This window comes from Musa acuminata, chromosome BXJ1-4 (genome assembly GCF_036884655.1).
Source record: "Musa acuminata AAA Group cultivar baxijiao chromosome BXJ1-4, Cavendish_Baxijiao_AAA, whole genome shotgun sequence".
In the NCBI taxonomy this organism is placed as follows: Eukaryota; Viridiplantae; Streptophyta; class Magnoliopsida; order Zingiberales; family Musaceae; genus Musa; species Musa acuminata.
In genome coordinates this window covers 12,442,991-12,467,119 of record NC_088330.1, presented here as the reverse complement: position 1 = coordinate 12,467,119, position 24,129 = coordinate 12,442,991, and the positions used below count along the sequence as shown (strand labels likewise).

At 39.5% G+C, this 24,129-nt stretch overlaps 1 protein-coding gene across 1 annotated transcript; it reads left to right on the top strand.

Annotated features, from left to right (window-relative positions):
* Window positions 1-1,591: 1,591 nt before the first annotated feature.
* On the top strand, window positions 1,592-23,266 carry LOC135649543 (probable LRR receptor-like serine/threonine-protein kinase At1g07650). Its single transcript, XM_065168020.1, has 25 exons — window positions 1,592-1,776; window positions 1,875-2,042; window positions 2,155-2,323; window positions 2,525-2,596; window positions 2,674-2,742; window positions 2,832-2,903; window positions 2,999-3,070; window positions 3,179-3,250; window positions 3,367-3,438; window positions 3,530-3,601; window positions 3,691-3,762; window positions 3,848-3,916; window positions 4,646-4,717; window positions 4,847-4,912; window positions 6,039-6,104; window positions 6,198-6,236; window positions 6,422-6,480; window positions 12,928-13,301; window positions 13,382-13,577; window positions 14,038-14,184; window positions 20,627-20,745; window positions 20,859-21,069; window positions 21,164-21,404; window positions 22,354-22,504; window positions 22,701-23,266. The coding sequence occupies exons 2-25, from the start codon at window positions 1,928-1,930 to the stop codon at window positions 23,073-23,075; spliced, it is 3,042 nt and encodes a 1,013-aa protein (XP_065024092.1). The 5' UTR covers window positions 1,592-1,776; window positions 1,875-1,927; the 3' UTR covers window positions 23,076-23,266.
* Window positions 23,267-24,129: the final 863 nt, after the last annotated feature.

The following is a 24,129-nucleotide window of genomic DNA, read 5'->3' as shown; positions in this document are numbered from 1 at the left end:
GAGGATTAGAATTGCTGTGTTTGGATCATCGTTCATCAGCTTTCCCGGCTGCTGCACGAGAATTGTGAGGCTGCAGCAATCATTTGGGAACCGAGCTCTATCATCCTCAGATACACGGCAGATCTAAGCTGCTATGTCCTCCATTTATATGACGGTGAGGCCAAACCTCACAGAGAAAAGGTGTTTCTGTGTTGGCGTCAGCAAAGGAAGCATAAGACCATCCTGGTTCTGCGCTAAGCCCGGCCAATTTGAGCTACGGCTCGAGCCCACTCAGCCACCGCGCCGAGCTTGACGTCATTGGACCCAGACTGGGTCTTTATTGGGCTTCTTAGGCTTTCACGTAAGCGGCACAAAAAACCTGGATTGGCTTCCCTGCGTTCATTCTGGTTATATGATGGGCGTAGGTTTGACCAACGATCCACCGCAAAGTGTTGGTCAAACATGTGGACCGTACATTAAATGCGACATAGATGCCTACCGAACCGATCGTACCCCTCATTCTAGAGTCAACTCGTCGACTGCATTATTAGGGAAGTCATTGTCATCTCATGTACCTGTGGTATCCACTTGGTCAGTTAATCCAGTGGCTTTCTCGACCCATACACAACCCGACACCTTTGATTATGTATCCTTGATCGTGCCGGTTGACTAGTTCTACTGCATCAAGTATATACATCAAGGTAACAGAAGGGAGGTCATATCAGCATCCTCCCATGGAAATATACTGCACCCGATTCAACTTATTGACGACTAATCTGATGTAGGTTAAGAATGCCGCGATATGACTCCTAACCACCACAGCAAGTAATCCTTCTTATTTGCAAATGAAGACGCCAATCTCTCTCTCTCTCTCTATAGATATAACGAGGCCAGTCTCTGTCATGAAAATGCCTGATAGGTTAATCACCCAACATTGATTTACATTCTCTAATCTCTCAATCATGGCAGACGCGGTTCGTGGTGGTCCAGAATGCGCGGCGGCGCGGATGTCCAGTTCTGCAGGTCAGTCGTCCGGCTGAGCTAGCAATTCAAGATGGCTGCCCTTTTATTTCTGGTCAAAGTTCGAACGCTAGCTTTGACCTCCAAGTGGCAGGCAAGTCACCTCAGATGTCGGCAACGAGATGGGAAGCGCAGAAAATAGCTATCTATATCAAGTGCCTGATGAGGAGCAATGCTTGTCCAATCACCGGGGAAATGCAATTTGGCTTGTCATGGAATAATGTCATGATGTTGCAGTCACTGGTGTTTCAAAGCAATGGCAGCCTCTTCCTCTTGTTGTTGCGCTTTGATAAAAGGAGACATGGGTCATGAAGAAGGATTTATTCGTCTGTGGCCGCTGAGAGCGAGGGAGACAATAAAAAATAAATAGCAAGACTGACAAGGTTTTGATAAGAGAAAAGTTGCCAAAATGGAGTGTGAATGGGTTGACTTGGTTCTCATCTTGCAGGGCCATTCATTGCATGTGCAAGACGATAGATTTAGGATAGATGACAGAGGAAAGGGACTGAGTTGGGCTCCGATGTCTCCCCCGCATATACTGTGAAAACCAATGCAGCTGAGATGCATGTGGAGCGGGGAGCGACTGTAGCACTTATTGGATGGTCACAATGGGGACTTATTGTCTCAAACGATGAGGATTTTTGTACTGGAATCCCACTGTACCCGAGTCATTGTCTTCCGCATACAATAGTAATTGAGGTCTCAAGGGGGAGAGTGAATAACAGAAGATGACACAGAAGCCTCCTTGATGTCGCGCGTAATCAAGCTGACACTGATGTGGGTGATGGCTGTGAAGAAAACCCAACCCTCCTTGCTCCCCTCTCAGTCTCGCTCCGCTCCTCCTCGCATTCTAAGAAGACTCATTCTTCTTGCAGTGTGTTCGTAACTCAGAGCTCAGAAAGAGCTTGCTTAGCAAAGAGAAGAGGAGATGAGAGGAACTGCGACCGCTTGCAGGCTGTGGGTATTGGCCTTCTGTTTCATCTCGCCTGACCTTCTTCTTGCCGCATTTGGGTCCAAGCCTCCTAGAATTCACCCAAATGAAAGTAAGCAAGCAGATCGTTTGCATTTTCTTTATACCCCCACTTATCTCTGTTCTTAAAAGAGGGATTTTTCCCCCCTCCCTTTCTTTCCTTTTGTTTTTCTTGGCAATGGCAGAGAGTTCTCTTAAGCGTATTGCAGCGATGCTGAAGTTAAATTGGGACTTCGACGTGGATCCGTGCAGCCGCAAGGGCAAATGGAATGTCCAGGGAGAGAAGGGATTCGAGAGCAGCGTCGGTTGCGATTGCTCCTTCAACAACAACTCCCTGTGCCGCGTCTCTAACATGTAATCTCGGGAACTTTCTTTATCCTCTTTCTTGGTCGCTTCGGTTCTCGGAATGTTCTTCTTGAATGGGAGCTGTTAGCATGTAATCTTGGGAATGATCTTCGTCTCCTCAGTTCTTGGGATCATCTTCTTGTGGAGTTTTTCCTTTACCTCTTTCTCGGTGGCTGTAGTTCTTGGAATGATCCTCTTTTGTTGATGCAGCTCGCTGAAATCCCAGAATCTTTCGGGTGCGCTGCCGAAAGAGTTTGGAAGTCTTCTCTACCTAAAGCAATTGTAAGCAGATAGATTTCTCTTCCAATAAAGAAGGATATTAGATTTGTTTACGTTTGTGATGATTGTTCTGATCCCAGGGACCTGAGTCGTAATGTTCTCAATGGCACTGTTCCCGACGAATGGGAGAAGATGCGGCTGCAAGGCCTGTGAGTCTCTCGTTTAGTTCACATGATTACTTAGCACGAGTAGCCCTAAGAATGCCATTCTTTAGAATACATGATCATACGAAATGCAGGTCTTTAATGGGGAATCGGTTGTCTGGCCCTTTTCCAATAGTCCTCACAAAGATCACCAACTTGACTAATTTGTACGCTTCTCATACACAATATTCTCCCTTGCTCTAGTTGTCAATTTTATTTGGTTAGGAAATTGGTGGTGGATGCCAATAGAAATGTTTTGCAGGAGCATCGAGGGGAACCACTTCCATGGGCCTCTGCCTCAGGAGCTTGGGAACCTTGTTCACTTGGAGAAACTGTGAGTGAGCTTTCTCAGTCTTCTTTGTTATTTTCTTTATCCGAATAAGAAAACCAAAGAAGGTAATGGCAATTAACTTGTTTCATGTCGATAAACTTTCCTCTCAAGTGTTGTATCTGCCAATAACTTCAATGGAGAACTGCCCAGAGCACTTGCCAAGTTGACAAACTTGACCGATCTGTGAGTTTAATTTTCTTTTATATTTCTTGATTTCATCACATCAGGAAAAATTTATGGCATGCATATATAGTTGAATTCTATTTTTCTGTTCTTAAACATGTATTTCCTACAAATAGGAGGATCTCCAGCAACAATTTCTCAGGCAAAATACCTGATTTTATAAAGAATTTGAAGAAGTTGGAAAAGCTGTAAGAAACATCCCCCTTCTATTTGTTAAAAAAACCTATTGCATTTATTATTACTGTGCTTGAGTCTCAATCAATTTAACCATCCATGTAGGCACATTCAGGGATGCTTTTTGGAGGGGCCCATCCCTTCTGGTATTTCAAATTTAATGAGCCTTATTGATCTGTAAGTTGAGTTTAACACATGCATCTGGTTTACTCTTGTTTTGTGCTTCCAATTAGGGCTAATTAAACTTTTCTTTTGTTGATAATTAGGAGGATCAGTGATCTAAGAGGAAATATATCCACATTCCCTGAGTTGGTTGGAATGAAATCCTTGAGAACTTTGTGAGCATGTCATCTCATAGAAGTTCTTTTTTACTCTGTAAGTGGTTCATGATGGATATGAAGTACTTTTGTGTTGCATGTGTAGGACACTAAGGAATTGCTCCATTCATGGAAAAATGCCATCTTATATTGGTGACATGAAGCTGAAGAACCTGTAAGTTATTTGCTTGTTAAACTTTTTGAGAAACTTATGTTTCTGTTGCTATCTAACATTAAAGCACTGATGGTATTGTTCCGGATCATCACTAACAGTTGCAAGCACCAGTTGATGTATAGGAAAATCAATATCTCAGTTCCTAATCAATAGAGGAAGCCACATAAGATGGATTCCGTTGCTCAAAAAACTTTAATATGCTTTATGGTAATTTTGGCCAACGACTATGTTTTGGTTGCTTTAGCTATGCCCTTCAGCATGGACCAGGTTCAGTTACATGAGATTTAGCTGTTGGCCCTTTTATAATTAGGGTTCCCTTTGTGGTACAGGGATATTTAGTTTATAGTAATGCATTATCTTCATCTTTGCCCATGGACATGAGCTTATCAGCTAAATCAAGAATTTTTTATGTTCTGTGTTCCACTTCCTTCTACTTATGTGTTTATAGTAATGCATTATTTCATATACTTATGTGTTTAATATTTCATCTGTAAGAAAAAGAATCAAAATATATAAAAATATGACATATGCACCTTCTATATTGATGGATATGCATAGAATATTTCTGGTTTAATGCCATGTGAGGCTAAGTACCTTCTACAATGCTGGATATTCATAAACTTTTAATGAATGCTTTCGGTTCAGAATCATCATGTATATGACATAGACATCTTTCCATTCTCAAGATAGAGTTTTACACAAACTACTGTCCATGCCTTTTCAATGCAGAGATCTCAGCTTCAACAGATTAACTGGTGGGATCCCAGGTTCCTTTGCCAAATTGCAAAAAGTGGATTTCCTGTATGTTGTATTCTTTACTGTTGAAAGTTCTAATTATACTTTACCTTGTAGTTACTGGTTATTGATTAATTTCCTGATGCTCGTAAGAGTAGTCTGTTACTGATAAGCCTTAATATCATTGTCTCGCAGATATCTAACTGGGAACATGCTTACAGGGAATATCCCTGGATGGATCATGAATAGAAACAAGAATGCGTATGTATTTTAGCAACCAAAATATTTACCATTGAAGTGCATAGACATGCAATATACTCATGTTAATCTATTGAACAATGAAGCATTGATACCGATGCTGCATTTTGATAGGACATGATGTTGATAAGTGGTGTTGATACTGCAAAAGAATAATCTGTTAAGTATATGTATGGTAAATGCTATTGGCAATTGAGGAAGTTTGTCCTATTCACCTGGAAAAAGGCTTCCCTCTGTAGTTTGACCTTTCAAAATAAAGGTAACAAGAACCTGAAAACAAACAAAATAAAGGTAAAAGAAAATCACTATTAAATTTTTATTAGACATAACACTATGCTTGATGTAGATGACATTCGATAACATAACTAAAACAACATATTAATCTTGTTGATCATTAAAACATGTTAATTCAAGACTAAAAAAGGTCATCCAAGAAGTAGGTCAACTTATCTTGTTGGCTAAAAGGTTTAAGACAATGCAACAGGAAAACAGTTGGCTGAAAGAGTTTAGGTAAAAAGCGAAGATAACTATGTTTGTGATTATCAAGTACCCTTGATTTGCAGGTAACATTTGAACTTTTAAGACTTGAACTAAATATGAACTTTTAAAAACTACTGAAACAGTATTTTTCATGATGAATACTGAATAATTACTATGATCCAATCATAGGTTAGGTGTACCAGTGTATGACAAACCAATTCTGACTGGTATAACTGAGACAAGGGCAATGCCTACAGGCACGACACAGAACTGTACCATGCTACAGAGGCATAGGCATAGCTCCTGTATTGTGAAATGATGACCATGATAACCATTGGCTAGGAATCCTAAACTTTGTAGATATCTAACAAGTAACAATCTTCATAGTGGAACATAAATTTTGCAATCTTAGGTTTACAAAATTGGGTTACCTTTCCTAGCTTTGTTTGTGACACTTGGTTTACTGATAATGAAAGAGAGCAGAAATGTTGTGATTATTTTGAGGGTAAAGACATTTACCATCAATGATGACGTTGAGTCCAGTTACCAGTGCTTCTGTGGATCATTTCACCACACTGAAATTGATCATAAATTTTATTTGATAATCTGGTCAATGTCTTTACATATTGAATTCCATACTTACATGCAGAGACATCTCTTACAATAACTTCACATTTGGAGGCTCGGGCCCTGTGCAATGTATTCAAGGGAGTGTGTGAGTCTATTAACTTCTAATGTTCCTTGCATCCAATCCTCTTGTTTTTATTTGTTAAAAAAAACTTTTGACATATTCTTTTGTTCTTTCCAGCAACATGGTGGAGGGCTACTCACAGTCTATTGATAGCATGTAAGATTCTTCTAATGCTTGTGAAAGTTGACTTTACTTGGATGAATCAGCTGATGCATTCAACTAGCACCATTACCATAGTACTCTTGTACTAACTTTCATGTCTTATGCTGAATTTCTTTATTATTAACCAAATTTTATTTCATCTCTTATAGCTATCTTACACAACTATCTTCCCCATGCAGGAATACCATTCAGTCATGCCTAAAAAGGAATTTTCCCTGCAGTTCATCCGATAAAAAGTGTTAGCAAATCAACTTTGATTTTACCAAACTCATAATTGATTACTTTTTCCTGCTTCCTTGAATTTTATTAGTTGCATATATATTGATCTTCATGCATCTTGTAGATATTAAACAAGAAACTAAACTTATGTGTCCTAGCTTTTGCTGGTTCTTGTTTCTGTTTTCATCTCATAAATGGAAGCACGGTGGAGTTATCTACCATCATTCAAGAAAATGAACAAAAGATAGGCAGTTTATATCTTAAACCTATCATTTGCTAGCAATCAAGGTTCATAATTTCGTGTTACTGCTACTGTACTGATGCACTGAGCATCGATATATTAGTACATATCGAGTTTCGAAAAAAGCCTAAGGACTTAAAAAAACAAAATTACAGAACTTGGTACAGAGCCTTATCGGTCTATGCACTAGTATCTTGTCAGACTAGTAATTATCGCCTGTGCTACCATATTGGGTAGCATTGCAAACCTTACTAGGAAAATCTGATCTTTCTTTTTTTTCCTTTTTTTTGTTAAGCTGAAAGTTAATTTGGAAATATTGCTTATGCATATTCAATATTTCAATGTTTCATCATGTACTGGTACCAATGAAAAGAAGTGACACTTCTGCATAGCACTGCATTTGTCTTTTTTTTTGTGTGTTTGTTTGTCTAAAGGAGAGGTGAGATGAACATTCAAACAATACAAAGAGAGATAATAATGTTGTTACTAACTGACCAAGAAAGGTCCTTTAGTAGAGTAATCAAACAGAAAATAGTCTTAATGAGATGTTATCTTAATGGCATTCTTACATGTAATTTGTGCTTAATCACCAAAATTTATTTAATGTATTTTATATGGACTTCTTGTTGAATTATTACTCATCAGTTATTGCTTTCTTTGCCATATTGAGTAGGAGCTGTCTAACCTTTAAATACTTAAACTCTTTCGAGAAATTTTTTTCTTTCTGTATTTCTTATTTTTTTTTTATAATTCTTAAGTTGAATTTATCTTTTTATACTTATTTGAGAAATTTTTATATTTCATACTTTTTAAAACTATTTGAGTAATATGATGAGAACCGTTGTAAGATTTTGTTGAAGCATGCAGCTTTATGAATATGCATAAAAAAGTGTCGTTCTGTCACGGACTTAGCTGGTTTTGCCTAAGTCGTGCGGCACCCTTGCGTGTTCGTCCGCAAAGGTCAGCCTCCCCGAAGCCTCCCATTGTCCCTTAGGACCAACAAAAGAGAGAACGGGCTAGAGAGAACGCCTCAATCGGGATCCACAAGTAGACATCTCCGAAAACACTTCATAGACAATGCAAATTACAAACAGACTTTACAAGCTCTGAACAGTGGCACAACAAAGGGTAAAATGGTCCATTACAGATCGAAAATCTCTCACACGTGTCCATATGACACAACCTTTATTTACAAGCCTAAAGAGGCCACCAACCCAACTAAAATGGGACTATTAAGCCTTTGGCCGCCCCTCTACATTCTATACAAGGCATGAACATGCCAAAAGACATGGACATACATAAGCATTACATCAAACATCTTGTTTAGAAGTTTGTCCGTGACATTCTCCCCCACTTATTCCTTCGACGTCCTCGTTGAAGCCTTTGTCGACACTGCAACTCCTCGCCTTTGCTGAGTCTTCAATCTTCTGCTCCAGCTACAATGCGCCTGTTGGCTCCTAGCTGCTCTCCGCTGCTGTTTTTGAGTAGTCGAACCTTTGATCCGCCATGCTGCTTCAACTCACCAATGACTCTGACTTTGGTGTGGGGTTGGCTGAGTTGTGTTGATCATTGTTGATTCCTGCGGATCCCCTAGATGAAGGAAAAGATCATCTTTACTGCGCTAGTCTCTCAAATGCCTCATGCTGCTTGAACTGGGTGGATGCTTGTTGGAGCTTTTAACGAGCATCGTCTCGTAAATTTCTGAAGTTTTGGGTCCTTCCTCCACAAAATTTGCTCATTGACTCTTCTTTCACTTAGTTGTCACATCCAAGTAGGTTCGCATCACTTCCGCTTTCGATTGGCATTTCGTTGGGAAATGAAGCGGACAATCTACTCTCAGTAGCATTGATCACCGTTGGTGAGGATTTGATAACTATTGTCTTTCATTATCTTCGAAGGGTCTTTGAACTTGTGCAGAGCTCCTCTGCTGGATAGATAAGAGAATTGGGGTACTCGGTTTCGCCCATTCTCTTAAGAGTTGAGAAGGTAAAGGTTACTTGACTTCGCCCGCCTCCTCGAGGTTGTACTTCATGCATCGAGCTGGTTACTGGCCTTCGCCTGCTCTTTGCTCACACTTCTGAAGCACTTGAAGTGTTTGCACTCATTGCGTTGAGTTAGCTACTGTGATTCACCTTCTCAATGCCATCGAACTTCTGGAATGCAGGAAGTTTTCACCCCAACTTGGAGTAATTCTCTCATAGGTTTGGTCGCCTCTGGGATTGTACCGTCTTCTCCATCAACCCTGCCGCCTACTCCACTGAGTAGCAAAGGTACAGCACCGCGTACTGCCTGCTTCGTTCCTTGGTTATGCACTCTTGCATGACCCGAAGTCCTTCACTTTCGGCTATCTTGATGAGAAGCACATTGACACCGGTCTTACGAAGTTCCTCGGCCTCTGCCCTTCAGCCTTGTCTCGGTACTTGGAGATTGCCTCTGCATGCTCCGCCTCCTCGGCCCCTTTCACGACCAAGCGCTCTCCCTCCATGAGAGCAAGGGATCAATGACTTTCACGGAAGTCTCGCCTCTGCGGTACCATGGCGCTGCCATGCCCATGACCCTACTATCCGTCGCCTCGCATCTGCATCCATTTTCTTCACGATCAATAGATATGTCTTCGTGGCACTCCTCTGAGTCCACCTCCATTCTAACTGATGCTTGATTTTGGGTAGCTAAGTCCCTCTGGACTCGTCGTCGCTTCCTCGCCCCTTTCGACCCCCTGCTTCAACACCTCTGTGTTCTCCAAACAGTCCGTTTGGTCGATGGAAAGACAGACTGCAACTCCCATGTATGGCCTCTGCCATCACGTTGTATGATTTGCACCGATTCTGTTCTCCTTAGCTTCCTTGGTAGCAACGTTCGCTTACTCGATCTTGTCCTCTGACTTGGCGGGCTCCCTTAAGCGAATATGAGCTCTGGAGTAGTCCAACTCTCCAGCTGCTTCGATCATACCTCTGCATGATCAAGTCCCTCCCATGGAACTCACTGGTACTTGCATCCGAACTTTTCCCTTGGTGGAACCCAGCCCCCATATGCTGATGACCAAGGTTTTCATCCGATGCAAAATTCGATGCACGCACGGAAGACCCGCCTCTGCGTTACCATGGCCTTCACTCCTTGAATCCATAGCCCTTCTTGTCATCGTGTTGTTCACCGAAGTGGAGCTTCCAGTAGCTCCCGATCATACCTCCATATGATCTAGTCCCTTACGGGGCTAGGTCGTGTGTATCGCATTGCCACTAACTATTCCACCACGATCCGCTGCACCATGTCGCCTCCTGGTGACATCTCCATTGCATTCTGATCCTTGTGGAATAAACTCGAATTGTGAACCCTCCATGTGTGGCCTCTGCCAATACATCGCAGGGTCTCCTCCACCTTCGATTTTGTTCGCTCCTTTGGCAATCGACCTTCATCCACTCACTCTTGGGTCACACCTAGATGAAGCACTGCTCTAGGACAATCCGTCGCCTAGTAGCTCCCGAAGTCCACCGACTTCACTGTAATTTGTGCACCATTGTCTGGATCCTGGGCCTCTGCCCCTACCAGCACAATCTCCGCTGCGCACCGCTTCTTTCATGGCAACTTGAATGGCAACACTGTGGCATATTCTTCAAGAGTACCCGCCTCTGCGTCCTCTTGCCCCGTGCTAAGGCCTTCTGAACCCAACTTCGCCTCCGCAAATTGAGTCGCCTTAGTTCCTCCATCAAATGCTCCTCCGAGATAAGGTGCATGTGCCCATAAGCTCCTTTCGTCTTTGGCACCATGCAAGATGAGTCCGCTCCGTCAGAATGAAGGACCCATGGAACAATATGATCCTACTCTTACCTCTGCAAGAGTTCATGTCCTTGACCTCTGTCTAAGGAAAGCACTGTGCCTCTGCTCCATGTCCCAACTTCTATGCTGGCTCCCTTCATGCGGCTTGGGTACTTCGCCAAGTTACACCCGAGTTGCTCCGCTCCTCATTTTTGCATTGAGTCGATGGTGGCCCTCGCGCCCACCATTCCACGGGTCAGCCCTCCCTTGAGTCCGATCTCCACATCGACTTCAAGTGTGCCTTCATTTAAGTTGCTTTGGGTCGCTCCCCCACTTGATCTCGCAATGCATCCACCAATGCATTCTCTTAAGCGAGATCATGCGATGACTCCTCGCCGCTTGCTCAGTCCATCGAGCTTCGTGGAGTTGTTGTTTGTTGAAGTACTCCTCCTCAACATGTGAGGTCCGTCCCACATGATTCTCCCTCTGGAGAGCCGGGACTTATCCCTCTTGGATAACTATCCCGTTGGAGCAATATCTCTCTTCGTTTCGGAGACCACCATCCCCTTGGACTACTCCGATCTGCTGAACAAACTGTGCATTGTTCTGCCTTCTGCAAACGCACTTGCTAGATTGTGACTCCCCGTCAATACAGCCCTCGCTGCACCCCTCAAGGCCTAGCAACATGCTGAACTCGTTGCACACTTCAGCCTCCTACGGACGTATCCTTCATATGCCGAAGAGAAAGTTTCAATGCTCCATGGCGCCGAGTTTCGGTCGCCTTGGGATGGCCACGAACATTCCATCGTCCGCATACAAGCCCATGCATGAGTACCGAATTCTTTGAGTTAGTAATTCCTCTCACCTCTGTGAGCTTTGCACAACTCTTTCGATCGCTGAGCAATTCATTCCACCTTGGATGGTCTCATCCTTTACCAAGCGCCTCGCTTGCCTTGAGCACCATCAAGTATAGTTGTCAACGTTGAGCCGTAGCTCAAACTCAGCTATCCCAACCTTTGTGCGCTCCGCATTTATCCAAGCTTGCCTGTTCTCGTGGTGCCTCTTGCGCAAAGGGTTGGCCATTCCTCTGAATGCCAATGTCAGATGCCCGCTCCTCCGAGCGACTCCTTTTCCCTACATCTCCATGCCCGTTTTCCCCCAAACGGTCGCGCGTGTGCTGACTGCCCTCAACGCAGCCCCGCTAGGTCCCCCACGTTTGCATGCTAAGTGTTTCTATGAGTGCTTGTCCCGCTCTGATACCATCTGTCACGGACTTAGCTGGTTTTGCCTAAGTCGTGCGGCACCCTTGCGTGTCCGTCTGCAAAGGTCAGTCTCCCCGAAGCCTCCCATTGTCCCTTAGGACCAACAAAAGAGAGAACGGGCTAGAGAGAACGCCTCAATCGGGATCCACAAGCAGACATCTCCGAAAACACTTCATAGACAATGCAAATTACAAACAGACTTTACAAGCTCTGAACAGTGGCACAACAAAGGGTAAAATGGTCCATTACAAACCGAAAATCTCTCACACGTGTCCACATGACACAACCTTTATTTACAAGCCTAAAGAGGCCACCAACCCAACTAAAATGGGACTATTAAGCCTTTGGCCGCCCCTCTACATGCTATACAAGGCATGAACATGCCAAAAGACACGGACATACATAAGCATTACATCAAATATCTTGTTTAGAAGTTTGTCCGTGACAGTTCACCGTAAGTTATCTACAGAACAGTCTTTCACTAATTAATTACAGTGCATGGCAAGTTAAGATGGTCAACAGAGAAAAGTATAGTTTTCTTATGTCAAGTCAGTACCATATATAATATATATTCAGGAAGTTCAGTGATGGGCACCTCAAGTGTCATTTGAACTTAATAATCATTTACAATCAAAATAAACAAATGCTCCTATCTAATTTTGGCAGCACATATGTCGATAGCTTAATCCTAAGCATTTTAATGAAAGATGGTGCATTAGCCTTCCCTGGAACATGCTTATTAAAGAAGAATCACAGATATCTCTGCCAGTTTGCAGCTGATGTGCCAGGCACCATCCTTGGCATGCTACACACCAGCATACACCTGTCTGAGGTGATGATAACTTCAAAGAATTGCATCAGTGGAACAAACAGACACAGACCTCAACAGCAATGCTTGCTTATCACATATTTACTTAGTACAACTTATCCAGTATTGGGACCCAATTAAATGTTGCAAACCATGAGTGGACCAAGCACAGGGAGTGCTAAAAGCAAATAAAATTTCAAATGTGTCTCAAGTAGATGCCAACAATTCCTAGAGCAAGGCTTGCTGTTTAAAAAAATATGAAAAGAATTTAATAATTTTGTGTTGTTGCTAGGATGAACGCTTTTTGCAGATTGATCGTGTAGCAATAGTTGGAATGTAGTTTTGTCTAGAAACTCGTCACTATTCTCATCTCTTAAATGACTTGATAAAATCTTTCAACAGATCAATACTCGTTGCATATTAATTGTGGAGGTAAAGAAATAAACATCAATGGAACCAAGTATGAAGCAGATACAGAAGGAAGAGGTGCCTCGATGTTGTATTTAGGTTCAAACTGGGCATTCAGTAGCACTGGGAACTTCATGGACAATGATGTTGATGCTGACAATTATATTGCTTCAAATATTTCTGAACTCTTCATGCCCAATTCAGAACTGTACACAAGAGCACGCCTTTCTCCTCTATCACTTACTTATTATGGCCTCTGTATGATGGAAGGAAGTTATATGGTAAAACTTCACTTTGCAGAAACAGTTTTCACACATGACAATACATTCAGAAGCCTTGGAAAGCGTTTATTTAATGTGTTTATTCAGGTAATTTAACTATAAGTAAATTTTATTTCATCCTACTTCTGGTGCATCAGACGTATGAAACTAAAGTATACTTACTGCAGGAGGAGTTGGTATTAGAGGATTTCAATATCGAAGATGCAGCTGGTGAATCAGGAGAACCCATTATTAAGACATTCAACGCATCTGTCACTGATCATACATTAAAGATCCAATTTTATTGGGCTGGAAGGGGAACAACAGGAATCCCAAGTAGAGGAGTTTATGGTCCTCTGATATCAGCTGTCTCAGTGACACCTAGTATGATCTAGTCTTTAATGGTTTCTTTATTACTGTTCATGTTAACATATGTGAAGTTGGAGCCAAAATGATTGGATTTGACACATGATGACCTTGCCCCCATTTTCATGTTTGGCTACTGTGGCATAATTTTGTTATGCAGAATCCTGTTATGGAACTAGAACAATCATAGTTTTAACATTACCTAATTCAAGGTCAGATGGCTAATAGTTGTTTATTTCAAAATTATTTTGTTCTTTACTCCAGAGATTAATGCATAGATCTAATTGCATCTTAGTTTTCTACTTTCCACATTAGGCAATATCATAAGAAGCTAATTATAGTTACTGGATACTTTAATTTTTTCTTGATGGCATGTTCTATTTCAACATATTTATACACACTTCAATAATTTCTTTTTAATCATTATACATGTAATGCTGTTACCTATTTTCTCAAGTTGCATCATTTTTATCTTCAGATTTCACACCTCCTCCAGATGTTGAATCTTCTAGTGATAAAAGGATGCATATTATAATCAGCCTTGGGGTTTCCATTTTGGTGGTTTTCCTTGTTCTATTGGCTCTTGGAATTTGGAGGAAGAGGCGGCGAAACTCCATGCACCAAGGTATTAAAGGCTAAACTATGGACTGTTATTATATCTGCTCAGTATAAATGCAGCACCTGGTTGTATTCATATCTGTAAACTCTTTCTTTTACTACCTGAATATGATCATAATGTATGTATGTATGGTCTGATTCTACATATTCTTCTGATTTATAATTGGATTCTTTTCAGAATGCTCCATCTGGTCTTCATGTGTCTAATAATTGCATTAATGCAGAAATGATTTGTTTCTTGCTTTTAAATGTAACAAACTAGGTTTCAAAAATTTTCTTGGAATGATAATGCTCTGAATTTTCATGCTTATAATAGTCAAATTTTTGTAGAAGAATATTGGACTGCGGTTGTAACTAGTTTTTGTTTCTGTAAGAAAACTAAACAAACACGGTTTGACCTGGGAGGCTGAGACAAAGAAAAAAGAAGCATATGACCACTTTATCTCAACTTCTTTATACTTGGCTTGAAGTCAACTCATCAAATACAGAAGACACAAAGTTCCTTTTTCGGCAATATAAGGAAATTCCAAGAGAGGAGTCAGCAAGAAAATGAATCTACAAATGTCATAGTGCATGAAGATTTATTTAGAAATATATTATTTATAATTCTCACATTGTCTACCTTTGTCTTCTTTCTTTTTCTTCTTTTCGAATTTACCATTTCTGTAGTCATAACCTTATAGTACCTGCTGACTACTGTATTGCAGTGGTCTTTTTCATATGTGATATACAGGAACTCATTTCCCTTGTAGTCATATGTTTTACCAATGTTTAAATATGTCCATAGATCTTATTAGAAACATATTACTTACAACTCCCTCATTGTCCAGCCGTCTTCTTTCTTTTTCTCATCTTCCTAATTTGTCAAATCTGTAACCATCACCATATAATACTCACCACCTTGACTATAGAGGAGTACTACATCACTGTGGTCCTTTTCATATATTTCTTGCACTATGGGGCTTAATTATCATACTGAAGAAAAATGCTAAAGTTCCAAATCAAGTAACATGATGAACTAGCAGATTCCTTCTCTAGATTATATCTTTTGATTTTAAGACATCAGGTTCATCATGTCTAATAGGTGAAGAGTGACATGTAGGAGACAACACCACCACATGACGGCACGCGGCCAATGGTCCAACAGACCAACTGCCAAAGAACATAGGGATCACACGTGGCTGACAGGTGGCGGTTGGATCGCACCACATGTACTCACCACAGAGTGATACGTGACCAAACGGTCGATAGTTCGAACCCGTGATTGACGCGGCCCGCCTACGTGGGCATCAAGTTCAATAAACATCATGACATATCTCTACCTGAAAACACATGTTCCCCTCTTGCTACCGATGATTTCGGGCATAACCGTCCTCAGAGTCACTTATAAAAAGGGCCCCCAGATATCCTCCCACAAACACTGCACTTCAGTATTAGTCGACAAATCCGATTGGACCAAACCCAAGAACTGACTTAATCGTTGGAGGCGTATTTGTCGGGAATACCCCCGACCTAGTTTTACAGATTCGAAACTCTACGAATAGTGACATGGAGTGAGATTGGCTTGGAACAGACATTGGTTGGATCTGAATCACTATCCTAGCTTCTACAACCAAAATCTACACTAATAGATTAGCGCTAGAAGGAGGGTCGCCAAAATATCTCTGAGAAACTTTGCATGTCCATCCAGTCCGAATCCCAAAGAGCCCAACAGATCGAACAGGCCAACGGGCCAAACGAACAAGGAGGTTTGAGTTTGACCTTGCCAAGTGTCTTGTTGCTAAACCCACCAAACTCAATACTCCCAGGGCAGATTCAATCTGGGCCCTCAGTCGGACCCGCTCCTCCCACTTTCCAATTATTTGTTCCTCTACTTTTCCGTTGATTATTCTAAGATTCGATGACCAATCCACCACCATTTACCCAACTTCCATTGTCATCAGACCAGACTGTAACCATAGGCACTATTTCACTTCAGTATTAGTCAACCAATCCAACTGGACCGAATCCAAGAACTGACTTGATTATCTAAGGGCCATTTGTCGAGAACACCCCCGACCTAGTTTTGGATCTTTGATGCTTTGCGAATGGTGACCTAGAGTGAGACTGACTTGGAACGGGCTTTGGTTGGATCCAAATCATTATCCCAGCCTGGACAACCAAAATATGCACTAACAATGTCAAATAATTTTGTCTTGAAGACTCATGACTCCTTTTATATTAAGCTTTAGATAGAAGATGGCTAAAACAAAGACCAAAATCCATTTCATGGATCTAATGACAACAAAGAGATACAAAAATTATTTAGATTACAATTATAGGAAAGTTAAATGTTTATATATTGTATTTGTGTTAGCAGTGATTTAAAAAGCGCTAGGCGCCAAGGTCCAAAAAAGCCTGAGGCGCTAGGCGCTCACTCGAGCGAAGTGAGGCGCTAAAATATAAAAATATATAATATAATTAATAAATATAATTATTTAAAATTTTAAATAAAAATATGCTATTAAATTAAGAAAATCTAAGGTACAAAATCACAATGTCACATTAATAAAAAGTCTTAAAATTCAAAACAATAAAATTTTATATTAAAGTCATTCATCATAATCAATATTATCGTCATTTTCACACAAATCATCTTCATTGAATTCGTCCTCTTCCTCTTATCCTTCCTCTTCATCAAAATATGTTTCATTCTCTATGTCTTCAACAATAGTATGAGCCGAGCTTAATGCTTTTGCACTCATTTTTCTCTTTGTCATATGTCTTGTATATGTTTATAATTCTCCAGCACCTGAAGCTCTTGCCACATCTCCCCATGTCAATCTATCATCTTCAAATACAAGCTCGTCTTCGATATCTTGCAAGTTGGCACCCATTTCTCCCACTAACCAATTATCAATATCTTGCAATGAGATTGGATTAATTCTATTTTGCAAATCATGATAAGCCTTCAAAGCTTAATTATACTATATGTAAATAAGATCGTATAATCGTTGATGTTCCAATCGATTTTTTCTCTTTGAGTGAATTTATCATGTCATATAATTTAAAAATATATTAATATATCTATATAAATTAATTAATTAATTAAAATAAAAATATTTAGTGATCCTTACATGCTCAAAGACACTCCAGTTTCGCTCACAACTCGAAGCACTACATGTTAAACTAAGTATTTTGATAATAAATTGTTGTAAGTTCGAGGTGAAATTTTCAAATAGACTCCATCATTCAGTTGCAAAATTTATATTATTATTAGCAATAACATAGTAACATACTATAGATGAAATTAATTATATTAAATTATTAATACATGGAGACGTAGTTGTCTTGGATCGAACAACCATTGGATTCCAAAAAGACCTTCGACATTTTTGTATAAAGATAATTCACGAATAATCTTATCTTGCACCTCAAGGCTTGGAACTAATCTTGCAACGCACTGATATAACCCATCTAAAACTTCTGCATTAAACCCAACAGATTTAATCTTATAAAAGAATTCAGGGTTCAAATAATATCCTGCTGTATATAAAGGACGATGAAGTTGACAATTCCATCTTTCATCAATGATTGTAAAAATTTTCTCATGTTTTTCTTCATTTTCATTAAAGGACATTTTAATCGTCTTCTTTGCTTTATCCATAGCCTCATAAATATATCTCATTGCAGGCTTATTTTCATCATCCACCAATTGAAGGACTCGAACAAGAGGGCCCATTACTTTTAATATAGAAACTACATGATTCCAAAAGGATAACATTAAGATGATATCAGTAGCCCTCTTGCCATTTGCTTCTTTTACCCATTTGCTTGTCACCCATTTTTCAGAGGTAAACATGTTTCTCAAATTATGTTTTTGACGATGCACGTTTTGTAATGTCAAGAATGAACTAGCAAATCGGGTGACACCATATCTCACTAATTCTTTGTTCCTTGTGAATTCTCTTATCATATTCAAAGCCCCAATATAATTATAAAAAAATCAAACAACAAAAATTATCCTTTCTATGATTTTCTTTATGTCTAAGATCTTTCAAATATCCTCCAACATTAAATCAATACAATGTGCTGCACATAGAGTTCAATATAAGTGTTGTCTTTTTGTTTCAAGCAATTTACCTGAGACAAAGGATAATATAAATGATAAGACTTAAGAGTTTAACACATTTAATTGAAGATAAACTAATTCAAAAATTAAAAAAATTCAAAAGATGGATATTACCAGCTAATTCATAGTTGCTTCCATTGTCGGTTATGATTTGAACGACATTTTGTTCTCCAATTTCTTCCACGAACTTGTCAAGTAAATCATATATCTTGTCTTTAGATTTTACAAAAGATGAAGCATCTATTGACTTCACAAACATAATCTCTAAAGAACGGTTAACCATAAAATTAATTATACTCCTGCGCCTCCTATCATTCTAAACATCTGACATAATAGAGCAAATGTGTGTTGCCTATGATTCTTTATGACCATTTTGTAAGTCATTTGTATAATTCAACTTTTTTTGTAATAATGAAACTCGCATCTTATAATAACTTGGAGGTTTTAATCCTGCACCATATCTTCCAATAGCTTCAATCATTTCCTTAAAACTATCTAAACGAGTTGTACTAAGGGGAAGACCAGCCTGATAGAAGAAGCAAGCAATGTGCTGAATTGTTCTTCCTCTTATTTCTTTATCACAAGCATCACTTATATTTGTTTGTCGAAATTTTGAGTCTCCTATTTGCCTTGTTACTTTTGTGATCCTTGAAGCATATATAGATCCATCGGTCCTTTTTATCCTTCTTAGTACTCATAACTTCTTTTCCTTTTTTGTCGTATACTTTTTTCCACCTGGGTTAATACTCATAGAATAATCTTCTTCTTCATCCCTGAGATGTTTAACATTGTTTTCTGGTAAATTCCCGTAAGATTCATTCTTTTGCGTCTTCTTTTCATTCATATAACTCAACAATTCTTCTTTTACCTCAGGTGGACACTTTTTGCAAGCTGTTGCATTCTTGAAATTTTCTACTAAATGTTGTTTTGCATGAAAAATACCACCTCTAGTAGTCTTATCGCAGAACATGCAAGTCACTGCATTAGGATCTTTCGGATCCTTTAGATAATTATACTTCCATACAAGATCTTTTTTTGATGCCATTAGAGACTCTATTAAGTTGCTCTGTACACTTGTCATTTATCCTGAAACCTAACAATAATTTCAAATAAATAAAAATTAACAGTATTAAAATCAAAATAATATATTATTAATCTAATAAATATAAATATTGTTACTAGTATACAGTTAACAGTATACTGTATATTGTTAACATTATACTATTGAAAGAGAAGAGAAGAGTGTAAGGGAAGATCGAGGGTGCTGACTGAGAAAAACGGGAGCGGCAACAACGAACGACGACAGTGACGGTGGCAGCTGTAGCAGCGAGCAGCGGGAGCGACGACAGTGGTAGTGGCAGCGATAGCAGCGAGCAGCAACAGTGACAGCAGGAGCAGCAGGCGACGACAGTGGCAGCGGCGAGTAGCGGGAGCGGTGAGCGGAGACAGTGGCAACGGTAGTAGCGAGCAGCGGGAGCGGTGAGCGGAGACAGTGGCAACGGTAGCAGCGAGCAGCGGTAGCGGGAGCGGCGAGCGGCGACAGTGGCAGCAGCAAGAGCGGCGAGCGACGACAGTGGCAGCGTGAACGACGAGCAGGGTTAGGGTTGGGGAAGTCGCGCTGATATCGGTGCTTTAGTTGGTTCGATTGAACAAACTAAAGCACCAGAGACCAAACCAGACCTAAAATGCTAGTTCGATTGTCTGGTTTAACCTAGGCACTCGCCAGAAGCGCCCGACACCTGGGCTCGGGCGAGCGCCCAGGCGACGCCTCTTTGAAGCGCGCCGCCTGGAAATGAAGCGAGGCGCTCGGGCCTCGCCCGAGCACTTGAGGCCCGAGCGTTTAGGCGAGTGCCCGACCACCTATTGAAATCATTGTGTTAGGCTTACATAATCCACTTAAATTCTTTTAACCTATTACCAGATTTTTTAGTTGATGTCTATGTTAGTTGAGCAGAGCATACGATTGAATTTGCTGAAAGTTTCCGGCCATTTTTTGTTGGCAATTGCACCTACATACTTATTTTTTATAGTATGGTTTCTTGCAGATTTTATATATTTTGCTTCAAAATAATTTAATTTAATTGCTACCTTATTATGGAACATGTCCGCACTAGGATATGTGCCAAAAATATAGAAAAAAAACCAAATTTCTTGGTTGCCTTGAATTGAAGATAGGCTAATTTTTATGCATTAAAGGTGTAAAATATGGTCTTTCTATGTGATAAGTTATAGAATTCTTTTCTTTCTCCTTAATAGTCAGCTGCACTTGGGTTGTAATAATGCAACCAATTGGTACCTAAAGCTGATGGAACTTCTTTTTATTCTACTTTCTGAATAGAACTTAGAGGTCTTGATCTGCAAACTGGATCTTTTACCTTACGACAAATTAAAGCAGCAACAAAGAATTTTGATCCTGCAAACAAGATCGGAGAAGGTGGTTTTGGTTCAGTTTACAAGGTAATATTGACATCTTATTGTCACATTAGCTTATTCAATAACTTGCAGCTGATTACTGTAAGCTCAATTCTCAAACTGCTTTCTCTCTGTATTATTGTCTTCTCAAATGTTAGGGTCTACTATCAGATGGTACAGTAATTGCTGTCAAGCAGCTTTCATCTAGATCCAAGCAAGGAAATCGTGAGTTCATCAATGAAATAGGCATGATTTCTGCCTTGCAACACCCAAATCTTGTGAAGCTTTATGGATGTTGTACTGAAGGCAACCAACTATTGTTGATATACGAGTATATGGAGAATAACTGTCTAGCCCGTGCTCTATTTGGTATGTATACTTATCAAATCAGCTACTCTTTCGTAACTTTGTTATAAGTTTGAGAATATTTGGTTAAGGCAAATAATTACCAAAAACTGTCTAGGCAAAGATGCAAGACACAAACTGAAATTGGATTGGCCAACAAGACACAAGATCTGTCTTGGCATAGCTAGAGGACTGGCTTATCTTCATGAGGAGTCCAGACTGAGAATTGTCCACCGAGACATCAAAGCTAGTAATGTATTGCTTGATAGGGACCTCGATGCCAAAATTTCTGATTTTGGTCTTGCTAAGCTTAGTGAAGAGGACTGCAGTCACATCAGTACTCGAATAGCTGGAACAATGTAAGTGTTCATTTTTTTTTCTCTTCATCTGCTTTCTTTAAACAACCTGGGCTATTACTAGCCATACCAAAGTATGAGATGATAAATCTACACCCTGAAGTGGCTCCATGGTGACATAGTTGTTTATTCTCCAGCTGAGAAACTGCTGATGTATTTGCATACTTATAAAGCAATTAAATACTTAGCAGCAATTAAATGCTTAGCATGGAGAACAAGAGATAATCCAGGTCTTGACATTTTCCAGATCAACACTGATTTAAATTCTTTTTTCAAGGCATACACAATTGCAGTCTTGGCAGATACCAGAAAATGTCTTTAATCAGTTGACTCTACAGATTGGTTATAAAAAAAAAGACATTAACAGACAGCAGCACATGTCAAATATTTATCCTCATATTTTTGTGATATTTCTAACAATTGCCAAAATCTTTGTGTTTGCTCTGATATAGCAAAACTCATTAAATTGTTGAATTTATTTGATGAATGCTGTCTAATGAATGTCAGTCTGCGATAAAAAGCTCATGAGGATCTTCTCCTTGAAGAACATCTGGCTTTGTCAAAGATCTAGGAAAACAACTAGATAGCTTAGGCAGTTCAAGTTTTCATCCAAAAAGTTGATGACCTTTGTCTTGACATATAGGAATCAGCAATTTGCTTCTGCAAAAATGCATGCTTTCCTACATCATTCAGCAAAAGCTGCTGTACATCACGCGTCTTTGGATGTATAGTAATTTGCCTTTGTTCCGTTATGTGTTCTTATTCTTTGATGAAAATATGTTGACAACATCCTTGGCAATGTGATTATTCTGTACCGACCAACTCATGCATGAGTTGTATCATGCTGAATGGTAATACAAATCCATCCACAGACCGCTATAAGATATAGCAACAAATGCCCTCGAAGTAATGTAATCTTACAGCTGACTCCTAACAATTTTGATGATTGCAGAGGTTATATGGCTCCTGAATATGCAATGAGAGGTTATTTGACTGATAAAGCAGATGTATACAGTTTTGGTGTAGTTGCTTTGGAAATTGTGAGTGGAAAAAGCAACACAAATTACAGGCCAAAGGATGAGTTTGTTTATCTTCTTGACTGGGTAACTTCCATGAATTTATTTAATTCTGATCGAGTTTTGTCTTATAAATTATCAATAAGCTGAGAGCCATTTGAGATTCTGCAACATTTTTCCTGATATTACTGAACATTTGATCTGACACAAGAACGAAATGTTCATTTGGTTTGATAATATCGATCTAACTTTCATGATTTTGTTTACTTCTATGGTATGCCAGGCATGTGTTCTTCATGAGAGAGGCACCCTGTTGGAACTGGTCGATCCAGATCTTGGATCGGTGTACTCCGAGGAAGAGGCAAAACTGATGTTGAATGTGGCACTGTTGTGCACTAACTCATCACCCTCACTTCGACCAACCATGTCAAAAGTGGTGAGTTTACTCGAAGGACGGGCTTCCCTTCAACCGTTCCTCTCAAATGTCAGCACATCAACCAACAGTTTGAGCTCAAAGAGAGCAGGGAGAAATTTTTGGCAGAATCTGAGCGGAAGTCGAAGCCAATCAGCCCATGCTTCTGGTGAGGATTATTCTGAGTTAGACCCAGAGGATGATGTGAGCCTGCAACTTTTAGTAGATGCCGTTCGCATCTCTTGAATGAACATGTTTTCAGGTTTGGTATCCGAAGTCATAACATTGCCTCAATGAGTATTCTCCATCTCATGTACATCTCAAGTATATCGTGCTAATGTTTAGAAACCAATGTCGGATGAGTGATGATAAAGTCATCTGATAAGTGTATTTAAATGAAATGACTTGTCAAATGCAATAAGTTATTTGATATCCCAGTTAAGGTTTTTTTTTTCTTTTTTTTATAGTTCTTTTTTTGGGATTAAGAGCAATAAGTTCTGATCTTTTGAGTTTGTTGAGCTTTTTTAGGTGTCTTGAAAAAAAAAAAATCACAAGGATTAAAATTTTGTGTCCCTTTTTAGGTCTTTCCCATTGTTGGAAAGCAACTTTTCATTTTACATTCTTTCCATAAAAAAAAAAAAAAAATTTAAGAGATCACTCCTTTAAACCGGTTTTGTCTTATCAACATTCTTCAAGGAGTTTTAAGTATGTAGGTTCTTGTTAGATCGCCCACTTTTCATCAATGTAACCCTTTTTTGCGTTACTATTATGCCTAAAACAAGTGCTAAGAAATTATGGGCATACTTGTGTTGTTGTATCATTCATTATCTTGTGGCTTCTCATGATCTCTTAACTCCTCTCATGCTAAAATAAGGTCTTCGGTTGGATAATCTAAATTTTATAATTTTATAATTCTCTTTGGTAATACAAGAATTATGAATTCTAAAACTACTTATGTTTTTAATGAACAATAAAACGATGAACTTCTCTAAAGCTCATTTTTGCTTGTGAGAATCCTGATGCAATCAATGAATGAAGTTCATTGCCATAAATGATGTGAGCTAAGAAAGAAAAAAAAAAATGATGTGTGAGCTTTACAATATGATTATCAGTCTCTTGCTTTATAGGAGATGTATTGATCAAAGAAAGGATGATGAAATAAGTAAGAATATTAAGTATCAAGCAAAAAGTCAAAAAAAAAAAGGAATGCTAGAGAAGACCTATGCTTGTGTTAGAAGGATTTTAGTCAAAAGTGAGGAAAAGTCAATGCAATAATGGTCAACCAAGGAATAAAACAAGT

Bases quoted from the DNA above. Each gene is read 5' to 3' on its own strand.
- LOC135649543 (XM_065168020.1), top strand. From the start codon at position 1,928: ATGAGAGGAACTGCGACCGCTTGCAGGCTGTGGGTATTGGCCTTCTGT. The intron at 3,071-3,178 runs GTGAGTGAGCTT...TTTCCTCTCAAG, and splicing joins CTTGTTCACTTGGAGAAACT to TGTTGTATCTGCCAATAACT. The intron at 4,718-4,846 runs GTATGTTGTATT...ATTGTCTCGCAG, and splicing joins TTGCAAAAAGTGGATTTCCT to ATATCTAACTGGGAACATGC.